Source organism: Anser brachyrhynchus (genome assembly GCF_964034855.1).
Source record: "Anser brachyrhynchus genome assembly, chromosome: 8".
In the NCBI taxonomy this organism is placed as follows: Eukaryota; Metazoa; Chordata; class Aves; order Anseriformes; family Anatidae; genus Anser; species Anser brachyrhynchus.
The window spans coordinates 16265920-16285437 of record NC_137702.1 but is presented as its reverse complement, the minus strand read 5'-3'; the positions used below and the strand labels follow the sequence as shown (position 1 = coordinate 16285437).

The window sequence follows — 19518 nt, the reverse complement described above, 5'->3', positions numbered from 1 at the left end:
GAAGAGTGACATTTAAATGGACATGCATGTGGGCAAAAAAGAAAAAAAGAAAATCCAATACACATGGGCAGAACAAGCTGCAGCCAGAACGTGGTACTCTGACTGGATGCAGCAGGATGCGTCTTGCTAGAGCAGACTAGGGTACTTGACCCTAGAATGGTTTAAACACACATGATCAGGCTTTCAGACTAGTATGGAATTGTTAAATTGCTGGACTTTAAGGAGACAGCTATTGTGTCTCCTTCCATAGACTGAATATGATCTGGCTGTACTGCAGGAGAACAACTGGCTTATATGTATTTCAGTGAACTGTTTCCTGGGAATACTATAGGTTTTTGCCTTGTATCTAATATGGGATGTTTTCATGTAAACACTAAGCTACCTGTTGAATAAAACGGGGTTAGGCTTGCCTCATGGTTTATACACATACCACCTTACTGCTGTTAAAACAGAAATCAGTAGTAGCACGAATGACTCAGTGAGCAAAGTTACTATTAAAGCATTTGTGCATTAATGGTTTCTATCTGTAATCCATATTGTATGATGATGAGAAAAGTGAGGTGAAACAGAAGATTAATGAAAACAATCAATGGTAATTTCTGTGCTTTTACTAAATAAGAGTCAATTTATAGCTTCAGTGTTGAAATCAAAGTAATGTAAAACCTTAAACTAAAACCAGGCCTATCGTACTGCAATGACTGTCCCTGCGTGCTGGTCCCTTAATGCACATAGAGTGCCTTACAGGGCTGGAGCATTTTTCAAAAGAGTCAATTTCTCCATAGCATGCTACTCTTTTGTAGGAAAAGAAATATCTAGTTATTGTAACAGCAACAGCACCTGGCTTGGAAGTAGCTGGTATTATTTTCCTGTCTGTAATCTGCAGTAAGCTGATTCTAGATTTCAAGAAAAATGCTGCAGAAATATATTTCTTATTTAATTTCTACTGTTCTTTCAAACGGCAGTTTGCAGAATGCATCTGGGTGTACAGCTAATGACCCATGAGCAATAAGCAACTGTTTAAGTAAAATGCACTATGAAAAAGCTTTTACCAAACAGCATTTTAATATTTTAAATAGATTTTCCATTGCAGGCTCTTTGTAACTGGATTAGTTCTCTGATGTGTTCTGACAGAGCTGTTGTTAGGGATACTCCATTAACTTTGTCTGTCATCTTATTTTCCCCAGTATCCAGCATAACACCCTTATATTTCATAATTTGTATTGCTATCAGTGCTGATTTGTAAATGTGCAAATTATAATTAACAACGGCCACTACTTCTATTAAATATTAAATCATTCTTGCAGCTTATATTTTCCACAGCAGATGGAGCCCTGTGGTATGCAAATAGACTTTCCTTAAGTAGTCAGCAGTTTTAACCAAAATTTTGGCTCTAAAAATGCATTTTTTGTTTGCTTTATGTTTTCTATAGTATTTAGGTTAATATTTATTCACTGCAGATTCCCTTTCTCCCCATAAGAATTTCATGGACTATTACATTCTAGCACTGGGGTTTTGTTTCACTTCATTAATAGCTCCTTAATCATATAGCTTGCTTGTAAAGTACAAACGCATGTTATTTGTACTTATGCTGCAGTATTGCATAAGAAGCATTTAGTTATATTTTAATATGTATAGCAGAAACCAAAATGCTGGGTACACCAGCATAGTTTTTAATTTGAAAACCAATCTACATGCACAGTTTTTTCCCCAGAATAAGCAAAAGCATTTATGGTTTTATATTGTGTCTTAAACATTCCATTAAACGTCATCAGCTGATTCAGGAAAATGTATTGCAAAAATATTAGAGAACTGTAAAATGTGTAAATGTAATGAATGCTTAGGACATAGAAGGGGTTGAAAGTCCAACATTTATCAGGTAACTATAAAACAGCAAGAAACATTGTCAGAACATTACATTTCTCTAATATGTAGTACCTTAAGCATGAAACTGTTATTTTTGGTGTTTACTGCTGTGCTGTTTTATTAAAGAACACTGATCCAGAATTAACATAGCCTTTCTAACATCAGGAGGAATCTGGAAGGCAAGCAGAGTTATTCAGGAAATGGTTTCACTATCCACCCGAGCAATTGCAAATGAAGATTTTTCAAATGATCGACTCAGAGATTGTATCCTAAATAAGGGCAACCCCGTTTTTTTCCACATTTTTAAATGGACACAGGAATGTAGAGCTCAAGGACATTAACTGCCAAATTAACCAAAGAGTAATGAAAACTTCTCTGACTTGAACATTTCAGTGAGCTAAAATGGCCTTGGTGAGATAGAAATGAATTGTAACAAGTTAGGGTCTTGTATTCCTGCCGTTTTAGTAGGAGTTGGAGTTAGCATGCTAAATAGGATCAGCAGCAGTAGAGAACTGGGTTGGAGTATCCCGGAGTCCATGCTGTGAATGCACATTGCTACTTTGATACCTCTCATAACTCTGATGTTCCATTTACTCATAAGCATTAACCTATTTTAAGATGAAGTTGTAATTGATGCTGGAATAGGATCCTGCGCAAGATTATCAGCTAGTCTGAGTGGAAGCAGCTCTGACCACTCCGAGGATTTACATCTACCGAGAAGGCACTTTTAGGAACGCTCTGTGTGAGGAAGAATTCTGGTAACCGGGCAGGGCCTGGTGCTAACCATTTGGGAACAGTTATTGTGATTTAAAGTGTGTAAGTACTGTTCATTCAGATTTACTGCATTACTGTTAATGTTAAGAAGTCCTAGAAGCAGTCTGCTTGGGGCAGCCTGGACCTGTGTATGGGTTGACGTACTTGTGCGGTAGCCAAGTGAGTTATTCTCCACAGAATTTGGGCCTGATGGAATAGCATTTTCATTAAGAGCCTTCAGTCTGCACTTTCCTAGAAGTCTGCTGTTATGCCAGGTACTCTTGAGCTCTTTCGTGTCTCTGTGCAATTTCTACTGCAACGAGAGACTCAAGGAGGCAGAAATCTGACCAGTTTAGTGAAATAAGGGAGGCCATATCCATTTAAGTAGTACAGAGAGTGGAATTTCAGTAAACTTTCTACCAGAATTGGAGTAATATCTGATGTAAACAGTGCATTTACTAAAACATCTAAAGCCTTTCCCTGTGAAAGGATCTTCATAGGAACTAGCACGGGCTTTCAAAGCATTGTCACTCCAGAAACTTTTGTGCCGTGCATAGGAAATAGCTGTCTCCTTGTCTTTATCTGCTTATAACTTTACACCGCGAGTGCTCAGCCCACAACCGCTGCCTCCCCTGTGTTGAACTCCAGCGCGCCCTGCTCCCGCTGCACTCGCTGCACTACTGTGCCCCTTGGCTTTTGGCATCAGTCCCTCTCTCTGTGTCCAGCTGTTTAGGAGAAAGAAATTCACTTGCTCAAGCAGCAGGGCACGGCTGCACTTTAGCATAGCCACATTTTTAAAATGGGCCTGATGATCTTCATGTGTGCATGCTGCTTGATACTGATGTATTTGGTGCCTTTCAGTGTAATATATCATTGGTGAAGATGCTGGACTGTACGCAGATACAATCTTCAGCACACTCCCCTCCCTGGGAAGCCACACTAGTGGTGTGCAGCACCTCTGAAAATCTGAGACACAGTAGCTCATGAGAGAATTTACAGGCAATTGAATGTCTCAATATCAGATCAAAGGAAGACATCAGGGAAGAGAGCCTACTTTCTTTACGTTCAGAAACACAGCTGAGTGAAATCCATTAGGCTATTCCTATTTAGAATCGGAGGAAATCCTCTCTGGAGAAGCTAAGGAAACGAGCGTATTTCAGTCAGTCACTGATATCCCACTTAAACCTTATTTAAAATCTGTATAAGGAAGAACTGATATTTTGCCTGTGAAACTGTAGTGTTTTTCTTCTCTACAAGTATCTAGTTAGAAGTATTTTAATTATGTTGAACAATTTAAATGGCTATATTTCTTCTTTCCTTTCAAGAAGACTCACTGTTCTCAATATGGGAGATTTGGATGCTATAAATTGTCCAGGAAGCACTCTTTAAATACCAATCTGTGTATTTTTAAGGCTTAAAATAAAAGAATTGGTAAGAACTGTGAATCACTGCCCTCGAAATCCTTCAGTGGTTTTTGTTTCATTAGGAAAGATCGTAGCAGTCTTGAGTAGTAGTAGTGAATGTAAGAGGACACAGTTGTTCCACAAGGGCTACCTGTACGACTTTGGATGAGATTTGCAGTCTCATTTAGAAGCCTCAAGAACTCATGTAGAAGTTGTAAAGATGTAAAGTCATTTGCAGTTGGACCCAAAGAATCACTACTTCAGTCTCGTAGTCCTGCTGTGCCATCCCATCCTTGGCTAGTCTTATTCAAATACAAGAACGTTGCCTTTCCACCTAGTATAAAATGGTAGCACTGTTTTGGCTTGCTTCCACCCCTTCAAGGCAAATTAATTTGTTAGTCTGCTGTCTCCAAATTGATGCACATTGAAAAGGAGAGCAGGCTATGGATTTCCAGCTGCTTTTCAAGTATATATGTTTACGGTTTTATTCTATCTTTGTGTAACAGAAAAAATGGAATACCTGGAGAAAAGGACTTGGTGGAAAATGTATATAATTCTGGGCCTCCTAGGGCAGAGTAGGGCAGATCTAAACATAGATGGCTTCATTTTTTGATCTTAAAATAAATCAAATACAATAGAATTTTAGATGACATACAGAAAGAGGGTACAATATGAAAAAGCATTTCACTAGATCACATCTAATCATTACACAGATAAACATGATATCTGGGAATTATTTTTTTTTTTGAGGCAGAAAGTTGATCAAATTAGGAGGGGAAAGCAATTCTCCTTCCGCCTATCTTAAACCAGGGGAGCAAACCAGGAGCTGAAATTCCACAAGCAGGATTATTTATTTATTTATTTATTTATTTATTTATTTATTTATTTATTTATTTATTGTGGTGATGCTCTGCAATCATGATGCCACAGCAGTACATTGAATTCAAACTTCATGCTGGCCTTAGAGACAAAATCAAAAGTAGTAGATAAGAAACAGGAATTGACTGGAGTCAAGTTAATTAGTGAGCTAGATGAGTCAATAAAGAATTTCACCAAAACATAACTGAGTGCCAGCTTAGGTCAGCTAGGATTCATTCCTCCACCATTCAGTGTAAAAGCCGTATACTTATCCTGGCTGGTGGTGTTTCAATTGATGTCACAACACGAACTTAAAAAAATCTGCATTTGGTTAAGATAAAGCTGTTCATAATTGCAACTGCTCAAGAGAGTTTATCTTTTTAACTTTTGTGTTTGTTTTTTTTTGGGGGGGGGGAGGTGGGGGGGATAGGGGGAAAGGGAGAGAGGTTGATGTTGTTTTAATTTGACTTCCCTAGGTTGTTGAAATTGAACTGGTGTGTGGAAATGTTTTGATATAAAGAAAATTTTTAGATTTCCTATCACCTTCCTCCTGTGTTCCATTAATAGCATAGGTCTTCTGCAAACTCCTGAACAGTCCTCTGGGTGGATTTATGGGGAGATGAGAGCCCCGAAATCTTATGAATCCCATTTCTGACCTCCAGGCTTTTTTGTAGCTCAGGTTAACAGGGCTTTCAAAGCAGGCCTGGCAGAGTGCCTTCGGTTGTCTTTCATGGAGAATCCTAAAACACAGGTTTCTAGCAGCAACTAGAATGTGAAAATGCCACTGTTTAGTAAAATTTTACAAATTTGTTTCTGTCTAGTGCTTTCTAAAATCCAACAATCCAAAATAGCTAATTGTCAGTGTTACTTACAAAAACAAGTATCCACTGTAATATACAACAACAGAAGGGAGAATGTATAATCTTTCTGTAATCTTCCAGAAACATGTTGCAAAGTACATTGCCAATTTAGATACGGACTTTGTTCTTTTGATGTACTATACAAGGGGAAAAAAAGAGACACAGGTTTTAAACGTCTCTCCTTTCTCTATGCCCCTCTTGGCTGATGGCTTCTGATAATGATCCTATCAAAGAAATATTTTTCAGTCATTCTTAATAATGCTTTTAGAGAGGATGGATTCTGGAGTCTTTCTACTCTCTTTGTAATACTAAAAATACTCTAGTATCCAAGGCAGAAATTCCCTCTTTTTTTTTTTTTTTGTAAATATTATATTAAAAGCATAGAACACAACATAGAGATCCTGTTTACAAAGATGAAAGTTTGCTGCTTGTGTGAAATTTTAAATCTGGTAGTAATTTAGTTATTATGAACTTTATTACCTTTCCCTGCAAAGCAGAGGAAGAGAATTAAGTACCCAAGCAAACTGCACAAGTAGTTTCAGAACCAGGAAGTAGACGAATTCTTTTTTTTCATATTGGCTATACCCATGTGTTGTAAGTGATAATGGCAATGAACTGTGGTGAGTTCCCGAAGACATCACAAGGGCAGAACCTCATTAGTCCTTGTTTTGGACACAGTTTGAATAGTTTCTAAAGGGGCCTACATTTGGATCAGGAATTTTCGAATCTGAGAATCTTTAAGCTCTACTTAACGAGTTTGGTTGGTGCATCTGTGGTAAATTTTATCACACAGTGTTTTCATTTAATTAGATTGTGAACTCTCAATGACTTCCTGAGAGTAAATTTTCTTGAGAGGAGAATTAGAAAACATTAGATGAAGTAAAGGACTTGAGAATACTTGTCCAGAAGAGATTGATAAGAACATAACTAGGACAGCTGTGAGCTGTGCTTTAAAATTGTAAATGATGCTAGTAAGTGATTTTCACTTATGATTTTAAATAGGGTCTCAGAAATTGTCTTCTACCAAATCTTCCTTGAATTGCATTCAGTTGAGCAATCAGAACCACTATATAGGAAGTACTCTGGAGCGCATTACACACAAGGAGAAGGTGAGAGTTGGATTTGCCCAGGTTTAAGAAGAGGAGGGTAAGGGGATATCTTCGCAAGGGAGAACCATTAAAAAGGGGTTGACGTGTGTTTTAATGCTATTGGTGGTGTCCAGGTCACCACTTAAATATTCATTTTCAACTGCTCAGAAGAGGCACTGGTTGTGCAGATGATAACAAAAACCTGACAGCCAGCAGGCCCAGTTCTTCCCAATGCAGCAAAAATGAGAAGTGAGACCTTGAAGCTTAGAAATATTAGTAACAAAAGGTTAGGAGTGCTGGACAAAACTTAACCATTCCACAAGAAATCAGATATCCAGATGTGATGATAACTCAGCAAAATCTTTTCTAAACCTTTTTCAACTTTATTCCAAAATCACTGTGCTAGATTTTTAGTTTTTCTGTAGATACATGTGCATACCCTTACAGGCTCCTTGGTGGTACTCCCAGTGCTTTCTGTTGTCACTTGAGTGATGTAGTGGCCTGATTCACTCTACTGTGCAATGCTGAAGCTTTTGATTGATGTTTCATTGAATCATAAGATAACTCATTGCCTGTTGTCCAGTGGGTAGAAGACAAACACTGCAGGTGCTCAAGCTGTCATAAAATGCCATTATAATACATTTGAAAGCTCCGCTTCAGTGTAATAAAAGTGTGTAACTAATGCACTGATAATTTTGTTTAATCTGTATTTTTAAACAAAGGCAACCTCATATTATACTTAACATCACAGGAACTTGAATCTAATGGAAGAAGAGATGTTGGGACGCAAGCTATGAAAAGAATTTCTGGAGGGTGTCAGAGTAAAAAGATTTCTGGAGGGTATCAGGGATAGCTTCCTGATACAGGTATTGGAAGGGCCAGCTGGGGTGACTCGCAGCTTTATCTGCTGCTGTTCAGTAACAAGAATTGATTAAGGATGAGGTAATCAATGGTAAACATGGGTGTAATGACCAGGGAATAGTGGAATTCAAGATCCTGAGGGGAATGATGAATGAGAGTATTAGAGTATAGTTATAGTCCCTGGACTTTAGTAGAGTAAACTTTGATCAAGGAAACTAGGGGTCAAATCCCATGGGAGGTACCTCTGAAAGTCAAATGAGCTCAAGATAAGTGGTAGGTGTTTAAGGATAGTATTGTCCAAGCAGAAGAGCAGTTCATCCCAATACTCAGGAGATCAAGTAGATGTACTGGGAGACTGGCTTGGCTGAGCGGGGAACTAATGGTCGTGGTCCAAAGTGCAGGTGTTCCTCTGGCAAGCCGCTGGAGATGTCTGCATGTTTCTTGAAGAGAATAGTACATACATGCTTATGGCACTGTTCAAGCTGAATCTTGACTGCACTGCTAAAACAATCAGGATTTGGCCCTGCTTGCCCTTGATACTAATTTTGTCCTCTACTCACTAAGCATTTTATGGGATGTAAATGATTTATTTCCATTCATCAAATTCATAGGGTATGCCTATATCCGTGAAACAGAAATTTTAGAAAATATAGCACAGTTCATAATCTGTATTAAAAAAAAAAAAAGAGAGAGAAGAAAAGCAGCCATGTATTAGGCCATCAAGAGTCAAAAGCATAATTTGAAATGATAAACGTATCCATTTTAAGTTACACATTACTTTGCATAGTTAATATCACTATAATTAGTCATAGTTCCTGTAATTTATTGAAAAAGATGCTCAGCCCCTCTAGTGTACTACAGTGATGAATGTTGGAAGTGCAACTTTGGAAGCAGGAATCAAGAAAATTAGTAACAGTTGGAGAATTAGCATGTAAATCAATAATATCCTTTCTCTTGCATCTTGAAAACCAAGGGTATACATCACATACTGCATAACGAAAGGCATGGCAGAAGTTAGAATTGCAACCTCCTTTACATTACCAGGTCTGTTTTTACTGCAAGAACTGTTTAAAATCATTTCAAACGTTAGAGTAAATCTCTAGTAAATATTTAAACTATGTATAACTAGTCACAAATAAATTAAGCTGATTTTATGCATTCTCTCTAATTAGAAGGGCACAGCATTTGTTGAAACGTGATTAGTATTATTCATTAAGCAAAAAATTCTCATTTGTATCTTATTATCACTATTCTGCATAAACCAACACAATTTGTCATGAACTCCCTCATTTGCTGTATCCTCAAAAAGCAGATTATGCTTATTTTTCATTTGGACAGTGGAAAATCAAGCCAGGTGTTTGGCAGCACCAGAGTGTTCAGGTGTAACTGTGCCAGTGATGGTACATTACTAGCAGCGTGGATGAAGAATGAGGCATGGAGAATCTTGGGACTGAGGTGCCTTGAGGCCCATCCCTTTAGAGTGGTCCTGCTGATGAGACAGGTGGTGTTGTACAGGACTAAAATAAAAAAAAAAGAAGAAACTTTTTTGTAAAGTCAGCCTTTCACCTTCAAGTGGAAACAAGAAGTGCTTTCACTGCTACTGCACTGAAATATCTGGACATGCTTGTGACTAAGTCTTTGTTATTGATACTGTTGTCTTAAAGTTTTCTAAAGCTGAAAAATGTCAGCTGGTGCCAGAGGTCTCTGTCACTGTCATGTCTGAGAGGAATCACTATGATACTGCACGGGCAGTGCATGGTATATAAATATTTATATGTGACCTTGATTGTAGTATATTATGCAGGATAACTAATTCACTGTATGCATATTCTTCCACTTCTTTCCTCACATTTCTTTTTAAGCTTTGCAGAACATCTCTTTAAATATCCCATATTTAATTCTGCCCTCATTCACAAGCGTGTAAACCATCAGTAATACTGCTGAGATCAATGATGCTGAGCATGTTGGAATAGAGAAGCAAGCTTTCTACATGAGTTCAGTGGTGTTACGGATTTTAAAACTATGTGATCCCTATGTTCCAGCTGCAAAAGTGTAGGACTGGGTGTCCCAAAAGCTGAGTTCTACTAACGGGGGTATCTTTGTTCTTCAGTGTCTTTAAACTGGGATTACAGGGGCAATTATATTCAACGGGCACCAACATCTGCAGTAGTAAAAAGTGCTGTAAAAATGTTAGGCCTTGTTATTTCTACATTAGATAGATGATAATAATAAATGAATCATCTAGTCATTTAGGGATGTGTTTCCTACTGCATTTTTTCAGGCCTTCCAGATTCTGTTTCTAAGGCAATGACTTAAGTTTTTGCAGTGCCTTAGATAAACGCCTCGTCAGGATCAAGATTACTTTTGGCTGTATGGGAAGCCAGAGTTTAACTTCTCTGGAGAGCAGGCTGTTTGAAATCTTTACTGATTTCTTCAGCTGAAGTAATGATGAGTGACCCGGTCGTTTCTAGACAGTAGCCCTCAGAGACCAGCATGAGAAGTGATCCACTTCCACAGTCATTCTCTACAGTTCCCTTTTTTGCCTTTGGAGATAAGTTACTTTAAGTTACTTTTTTTTTTTTTTTAAATCAAACTGGACTCTTTCAAGAACTTCATACTGAATCTGGTGTCTGGTCATATATATGGAGCAAGGAAGCAATGAGACAGCCCTGTCTATGTTATGATATGGAAATATATTGCCACTGTTGCAAGAGACATGACAGCAAATTTTCATCCCACAATCAAAGGAGAAGGAAAAATGCTATTTCCAAAATAACCCAAAATGGCAAAGAAAAAAACAACATGCAGAGCAATAGTGAAAAGGAAGGACCTTGCATATGGTCGTTCCAAAATGATAAAAGCATAGCTATAAGCATAAACCTCATATCTTGCTGTGTGACAATTCATTAATGTTAGACATCTTTGCCATCGCTCATCTATATCTTGTCTATGAGTTACTATGACTATTTTATTCCATTTTACTGAAAATGTACTTGAGAATTACAAATCCAGACTATGAATAGCCTAAATAGCTACTAAAAGAAACAATTACGTTTTCTTTCTTTCTAACATGCAATTTTAATTTTCATAACTCTAAAGAACCATATCCCCCACAATGCAGGCCTGCCAGGAGGCCTAGAATCTGCAGGCTATGCCTCTCAGGCTGTTTTCCAATGACTCATTTTTAATTTTAAAGAAGCATTATCTCTAGCTAGTAAATTAACAACAGCCTATAGTGCGCACACACTGTCATCCATCTGCTTAAGGCTCTTGTCATTTGACACCAGTCTTGTATCTATAGACTTCATCTGGTATTCAAAAGCTATCAACCCTGCCTCCAAGATAGCCCACCTTCTGGCTCCAGGCTAGAAGAGTGACTCTCCATTTCCAATTCTAATGAACACATAGCTAGCAGCAGTTTTTCCATTAAGGATCTGGTGTTCTTAGAAAACAGACAATGCTGGAGTGACTTGGATCCAGAACTGCATGGAAAGTGTTTGTAAAAGAGACTGAACTACTTGAAGAGTGCTCCTTAGGCAGCCTGACTTCTGTCTCTGCACTTCTTCCATCAAACAGTACGCTCAGCGTTACCTCCTGCTTGTAGCATGTTCGACAGCAGTGTTTATACTGCTGCATTCTGAGGAGTGGAACATATTAACAGATTAAATTCTTAATATTAGATTTCAAATTAAGAGCAGTATTGTTAAGGAGTTTTGAAATATAGAAGCAATATCAAAAATCTCATAACTGGTATGAATCCCCCAAATGAGAGAAAGCCATGACATGGTTGGAGAGGAGCAACTATTTCACAGTTGCTAAATTTTATGTAATTTCACATTTGGCTGCGAATGAGGTAATTTGTATCGTTACAAATAATTTCTGTGTAATCCGATGTCTGCTGTAAAGAAGTGGTAAGGATTTAATAGAGAATAGTGTCTCCTTGACAAGCTTCAGTCGTCATAGGATAGAACAAGTTCCAGGCAGCTACAGCTTCGTCAAGGTTAGGGAACTTACTCCAGGAGTAATTGAAGAAAGGAGGCTTATGTTCTGGACCTCAAAGGACATAATTTTTTTAGATCTTCCTTTCCTGATTATGATAGATGTGGTTGTCATGGGCATAAGTGAGAAGAGTTGGCACAAGTCATACAAAATTGCAGTTCAGGATGAAATGTAGGTGATACCAGCTTTTAAAAATCAAGGAAGGCAGGGAAAATGAAGTTTATTCTTTTCTTTTCCCTCTGCCCACAAGCTTGGAGAAGTTTGGTGGTTTTTTTTGTCTGTTTGTTGTTTTTTTTTTTACTTTTTGTCTGATAGTCTTTGCCATGAGAAACTAACTTCTGTGTTGATGGGATTTGATTTTACCGTGTACCTTATAAAATATCTCTTGTATTCGTGTCTCTTGTATGCCTCCACTGTGGATGTGATGTCATCATACTTGGAAAAAGAGCTCCAAAGGACATGTGTGCGATCGCGTTACCTGCCTTCACTGACTTTATGTGTGGAGAGGGAGTGGAGAGGGCCAATACTACCTTAACACAGATGTAATTATGCTTCAACATGTGGTAGATCCAGACCAATATTCACATATGTTCAGTGGAGGAATGAGACTGAGAGGAAAGCAAGAGATTTAAGATAATCAGACAATTCTCAACTTCGATTTGTCAATGATACAAAAGCAGTGTTGTTCCATTTCTGTGAACTCCTGATGATGATTTGTGTCTCGTTTCACAGATTTAAGGTCTCATCAGTGGTATCAGTCAGTTTTTTTTTTTTTGTTTTTTTTTTTCTGAGTTATCTCTGAGAGAATGAGTCTGCAACTGGTGTTTGGGGGGCTTTTAAACTTCTTTTTAAACAGAAAGAGTCAATTTATTTTCTGGGATACTGTGGAAGTTTAACAAAAATGGTGCTAACCATATATATATTATGTAGTGACATTCTCAGCTGCATGAATACTTTTATTGTAATTTGTATGAAGAATACAAGCAGTAACTTCAAAATGTTTGGGGTAACTTTTTTGTGTGCCCATCAAATATGAAACTTCCCTGAATTAATAAGCCTTTGGGATTATTTTTCCATTTATTGTTGCTCTCCAAATCAAAGAACTTTTTAATTTGAATTAATTTGGGTAGTGTTATATCAAATGTTTCACTTCAGTACGTGGTGAGATAATCTAAAAAAAGCTCCTTATGCTCAGTCTTTGTAATATGTGACAACAGCATCAAATTAGAAGAGAAATGGCTGTTGATTTCTACTCTTTAAGAAAATAAGATTTGTATGTAAACAATTTAAAATAAAGCATCTAATTTGCTTTCAATTATATAGTATATAAAGCATTAGTAATGGAAGCAAATTAGGCATGATTTTTATTTATACATTTTCAATTGGGAAAATTGGCCCTTCACCAAATGTAACCCTCACTCTGCAAATATTTGCTTACTTCCTTACCTTTAGGCATCTAATTAATCCTTCTGAAGTCAGTGGTACAAATTCTGTGATTATAGTTTAGCAGCCATAACTGTCTACAGGTTTAGAGGTCAAACAGAGACTTAAACTTATGCTGGAAAGCATACAGAGAAAATACAATAGGGTGCCAAAGCGACACTGGGGCTGCAGTGCACTATCCAATGCTTCCTTGCCAAATGCCGTATGAATTTGCCAGACTTGGCTTTCAGCTCTGAAGACTGAATAGTTTTCCAGTACTCTTCTCTAGGTAAGCAAGCAGGTGTTTATATCTTAATTTTACAAATGCAGCAAGTAGATCACTTCAGGCAGCTGGCTCAGGCAGCTGTTACTGGAGGGAAGGTTAGAACCAAACAGCTCTTGGTTCCCAGCTTTGCATTCAGTTCATCACAAGATGCTGTTCTCAAAGAGAATCCTTGGAAATAAGCTTGTAACTTCTTATGTCCAGTATATATTCACTGGTAGACAATGAGTATTAAAAGAATAGTAACTAATCCTGTCTGACAGTGTGCAAAGACTCCTTATAGTGCTTTATTAATAATAATCAATTTTGTAAAAGATTATTATACTGCGTAGCTCTTGCTACACAGAGCTGCATCCACAAACAGAATTGGGTATGCAGTACCTGATCTTCAGCCGGATCTTTCAGGTATTGTTCGTGTTATCTGTTGTGCAGTTGATTCATCAGAATGAGGTTATCAGGCAGATAATGGGCAGAAACTGTATTCTGCTTTCCAAGTTATAATTAACAAATGACATTTCTATTTGCTAAAAGTGGAAAATTGCTAAATGATAAATTCCAAGTTTCTCTTTTTGTTGGTCACTATTGCCTATGTAGATAATAGCACACCCTATCTTTGTGGTATGAAATGCTGCTTATTTTTAAAATACAGACACTGACCACACAAGGCAGTGATGTTACCCACTGACTGCTACTTTGTCTTGTAAGTGGCTGTTAGCACAGGATGAGAAGTGAAGGAGTCTTGGATCCAACAAGTTTCAGTGGGTGAAGTACCAAAGAAAGCACAAAGGGTGAGGCTGAATAGCAGTGGTGTTTAGTATACAGAAAAGTCTAGAAGTGGTCTTTGGTAGTGGGACAGCTTTTTAAGCTATTCCGTCACAAAATATTCTGAACACATTTGCAGAATGTTACCTTTACAAATGAGGATTTTTCTTCATTGAAAACATTTTATGACCATCCAAGTACCTCAAAGGGCAAGAGAACTTTAAAAAATAGGCTACTTTCAAGCCCAATTTATGAAATAAAATCTGCCTCAATCTAACTAAAAATTGTAAATTGTTTCTGTAAATTGTACCATTTAACAGCTAATGTTGATCTTTTTTTTTTCTTCTTTTTTTTTTTTCATTTGTCTGTATGGGTGATTGTAGCAATAGTCAGAAGGTATATTCTCAAAAGTGTGTGAAAGCTCTCTAGGGATTATAAACTACAGCACCAAATTTGGAGGAATAAATGTAAGAATTGCATTGGCCAGTCCCTTAATTTATTAGTTCTTAGTCAAATTGTCTTATAGGAAAACAATGCTTTTAAATTTGGCCCATGGAATAGGCAGCTGTGATTCTATAGCTAGCAAAATATGTATTCAGTATGTGTACAGTTAGGTGTTCAGTAAATATTGACAGTAAATAATACTGAACAGCAACTAATACTGAATATCAAGGGTACCAAATTAAAAAAAAATAAAAAATAAAAAAAATCCAAGAAGAAGACTTGAAAAGCTGTTCTCTTAATGAAAAGGGATACTTTATTGTAGGAGAAATACTCCTTATAAAAAGAATGAAAGAGTATTTCAAGCTAATCTAAAAAACTCATCTCAACCTCCATCTTTTTCATTCTTTGCCCCAAACTCATTTTGTCCAGTCACAGTATCTTTTCTGCATATCCAAATATTGAACAATTACACTGTAAATTCAGACCTGCAGACTTCTTCGTACACATCAAATGTGGGCTGTGCATACAGAATTTTTCCTCTGCTTCAACCTCTCACAGGCTGATGGCAAAATTCTACAACAGCACCTTTCTTGTCCTTTAAAGAATCATCGAATGGTTTGGGTTGGAAGGGACCTTAAAGCCCATCCAGTTCCAAGCCCCTGCCGTGGGCAGGAACACCTCCCACTAGATCAGGCTGCCCAGGGCCTCATCCAACCTGGCCTTGAACACCTCCAGGGATGGGGCATCCACAGCTTCTCTGGGCAGCCTGTACCAGTGCCTCGCCACCCTCTGAGTGAAGAATTTCCTCCTAACAATCTAAATTTTGCCTCTTCTAGTTTAAAGCCATTCCCCCTTGTCCTATCAAATCCCTATTGATATATCCATGTACATATATGTTCATGTACATTTCTGAAATGTAGACAAAGAAACAGTCATTCCTCCACTAGCTGGAAACTTCAGCCTGCCTCAACCACTTCCCAAAGCTGCGGTAACTACCAGATTAGCTGTGATAACTACCAGTTTTTCCCTTCTGAAAATATTCAAAAATGTTATCTATAGATTGAATTATATGTGCAGCTCAAGCTCTGAGATGGCAGTGATATGTTTCAAGGACCTAGGTCAGAGATGACACTGTACTTTGGATTTTAACCTTTCAGGTATCTAACTGTGATGAGATTCACTCAGATTTGGACCAAAAAAAATGTGTTAAGGTCTCCAGACTGTTGACCCATTCTCTAAGAAATAACTTTGTTTTCCGTGTAGACTTCCCTATATTTCAAACAGTTTTAGATGTTTGGATTCATGTAAAAAAAAATCTAGATGTCCACGCATAGTTTATCAAGCTATTTTCAGGCTTTTCTTGTCAAAAATTCGAAGTAGTTTCTTTTGATTAAGTTTGAAATGCTGCAGTTTTAAGATGGAAGGCATTGAATCAGCCATTCTCCACCTGAAGCTGTATTCTTGTTTTGGCAAAAAAATGATGTCCTTCATTATTTTATTTAGGATATTTTTGTCCATTTCTATACTGGCATCTCTAACAATACTTGTGGTCTGAAATATGTAGTTGAGTGAGGAAAGAAGGCTTAGAAAAACCCTTTTTGAAAGAATGGCTGAGTGCAATTTCTATGATGTTTGAGGCAATATATCTGTATTTTAATCAGCTCACTGCAAAGAAAAAACATGCCATTGTGTGATTAATGAAAACTGCCATTTTTAAAGTCATGGTAATATATAGATGTTGAAGAAACTATTCTTTGTAGCTATTAGAGTTTGCTGTTAGCGCATCAGTGACATTGCTCGCTTAGCATCAAACTATTTGCTGTACTCTACAACCCTCAGCTTAAAGAAATGTACTTTTATTCAGTGATGGTGCACTGATACTACGAAGTTAAGTGAGCATGATTTAACTTTCAACATCATGCTATGGTTCCAATTAACCATTAAGATGTCATTTACATAAACCCAAATGTTTTGATAGGAACAACCAATTGCTGTAGCTAGAAAAAAATCAGGCTTTATACAGATCAGCTCAGTAAGCGTGAGTTCTTGATGTGTTATAAAGAAGTGGCTTCAGAACTCTTGGGACAAATTGCAGTTTGATTGACTGCCAATAAGTGAGGTCATACTCGTATCTTTTTTATTTGTTTATTTTTAATTTGTGGGTGAAGACTGTGCTCGTTAAAGTGAGGGACTCTGCACTAGTTTTAGCCAGGCATTACCATATTCTGTATAATGAATTGTCTACACTTGTATCCTTTTCAGTAGTTCATCTGATTTCCCTTAGAATTGCATGGAGTACTTTACTGTTTAAGTATTTTTTTCCTATTTGTACTATTTATATTTCTAGTATAAATCTGCATTTGATTACCTTTATATAGTACATGGATTGTCCTTCTTTGTGCTCCTCCCCTATGGAAATGAGCTTGTTGGGCTTTTCTTTTTGTTTTGCTTTGTTTTGACAGGTAAGAGAAATAATTGACCAAACAGCTGAGTTAAAGTTTTTCAGTGCATTTTGGGATTTATAATGAGTACAATGAATTTGAGTTACTGTAGACCTTTACAACTTTATCTTGCTCTTTGGTCGTATCTTAGGATAGAAAATATTTTCATGATCTGGTTTTCGAAAAATAAGTCTTTTTTTTTTTCCTCTGTTTTATCTTATTTGTTAGTAATGACATGGCCTTTGCTTTTCTTCTTTATGTTTTGTTGGATTAATTATTGAACTTACTAGAGAAGATCTATTCTGGTGGCAGATAGATACCAGTGACTTAATGCATTGGCCACAAGGCTAAGCAATATCAGATCGCTGAAGCTGGTGACAGTTAAAATATCCAGATTGTGTCTGTAAATGTTTCCTCTTTTGAAAATGTAAACTTTCAGCATTAATGCTGCCATTACTAGAATGTTGCTGGCATTGCTCCTATGTTAGAAGATAATTGCTGGACTCATTCCTGATGTGCAACATTTCTTTTCTTCAGGGAGGTGGGTGACGAGCACAAAGAGCTCACTGCTGAACTACTGAAATCAAGTAAGTTTTCCTATTGCTTTCATTGGTACCGAAGTGTTTTCCAAAATATGTAAGTAGCTAATGGATAAAGCACCTGTGTAGTTCACATTACTAGGGAAATTTGTTTATTATACTTCACACTGAGGTTATTCCTATTCTTGACATGGTATGTCTGGTAAACAGTTTGATTTTTAATTGCCTTTCAGATGACCTTCACATAGTTTTTTATTTCGATTTCAACTGACTAAGGTGTTTTCTTAAGTTATTTCCTGCTTTGTCACTCTGTAAAAACATACAAAATTCACCCTAGCTTGAAGGACTTTCACAGGTGCTATGAACCACCTAAGACTTCATAGTAAATGTATTTCCCAGGTAAAGACTAAGAAATCTTTTTTGGGGCTCTATGGATCTCATTTCTACCTAGATGGAGAGCTAATACTGTGGACCTATAACAAATTAAAAGAAAAAGAAAGAATTGCACTTTTGAATCCAGGGATCACTTCTTCACTTCCCACCTTTCTGTCATAGCATTTTGACTGTTTCCTTCATCCTCTGTGGTTCTTCCTCTATAACAAAGGTTGTCCTATGCAGTGCCCCAAAGGTGTTGTTTCCCCGCTAATGAAATGGCCATATGTCCTTGTACACAGTTCAGGAGCTTTGGTGGATCACCAGCTCCGCTTACCAGGTGGAAGGGTGGGAAATGCTCAGAAGTACAGTCCTTCACGAGCTTCTCACTCCCTACAGAAAATGTCTTACTTTCCTTGCAAGTCAGAAAGCAGCTGTGCTTCCTCGGGCTGTAAGGATGGTAGATCCAAAAAAATGTAACCAGCCTTTCCCGTCATGAATTTCAGTCTAACTACTTAATAACCATTCCTTTTCTAACCTCCAATAAGAAAGAAACTTAAACAAGAAAACAGCACGTTTTAGAAAGCTATTACATTAGAGAAAATCAAATGGCTGTCAAATGGACTTTCATTACTTTATTTATATTCACATTTATAAAATTGCAAGGAATGCAATAGAAAACCTGAAATTCCTTGAAAGACGTTTTGCACTGCATGTACTGTTGACCTAAGGCAAAATATTCACTTATTTAGATCAGCTGTTTTTGTAGTTTCCTTGTCATACATCTTAATGTCAGCAACATCTGCAATGGAATTATAATGCAGATCAGTGCAGATTATCACCAGTTAATAAAGAGTCAAAAACAAGTTTTAGGTAGCAAAATCTCTTCAGTTTATTTCTATGGATAATCTATACATGTGTTTTTAATAACAATTTAGGTCAAACACAAAAGCTGCATAGAGCATGAGATGTGAATTATTTTGTTTTGGGCATAGGAGTTGCATGTTCAAGATCAAATCCAACAGCTTGGTCTTCTCCTCTGATCTTAGCTCCAAATATTCATTTTTAGTTAACAGAATCATTTGAACTCTCATTTTGACATAGATCTCACAAGGGAAGTACTCTTAACTTTATGTACACCCCCATAATCAGGAGGGAAAATATTAAATTATTGAATTCAGAGGATCATTCCTTAAACACCGATTCTCAGAGTGAATGGAGATCATGGGGGAACCTTTCATCTTACGAGTGTCATTTTAAGTCATGTCATAAAAAAGATCAAAGTTTTGTTAATTTCAGCTGCAAGATTTTGGATGCACTGCTGACTCATTAAGTGTGAGCTGTAGTTTTCAAAACCATCTCAAGGATGTCCAGAGTTCACAACAGATGAAAAGAGAACCGTATTCCCCAGCCCCAGAGGCAATTTTGAAAATATAATTCTAGTTATTAGTGGATGTTATTAACCATACAAAACTTCTGCCTTATCTTTGTTATCACAAGAAATACTTTTTCTGGGAGTACTGTTTCTGAAGGTTGGATTGATTTATCTCTGACTGATTCCATTTTAATG

The 19518-nt window shown here is 37.2% G+C and overlaps 1 protein-coding gene across 50 annotated transcripts in view; it reads left to right on the top strand.

The window, feature by feature from the left end:
• LOC308199202 (uncharacterized protein) overlaps positions 1–19518 on the top strand; it is a 506154-nt gene that overhangs the window by 142783 nt on the left and 343853 nt on the right. For 48 of the 50 annotated variants that reach the window (XR_013954445.1, XR_013954446.1, XR_013954466.1 and 45 more), the window contains one exon: positions 17575–17624. The exons of the other annotated variants lie outside the window; for them this stretch is intronic. Coding sequence is in view for 5 of the 48 variants with exons in the window: in XM_080603018.1 (XP_080459144.1) it covers positions 17575–17624 (50 nt within the window). In the remaining 43 variants the exon portion in view is untranslated. The remainder of the gene's footprint in view (positions 1–17574; positions 17625–19518) is intronic. 50 annotated transcript variants of the gene reach the window in all.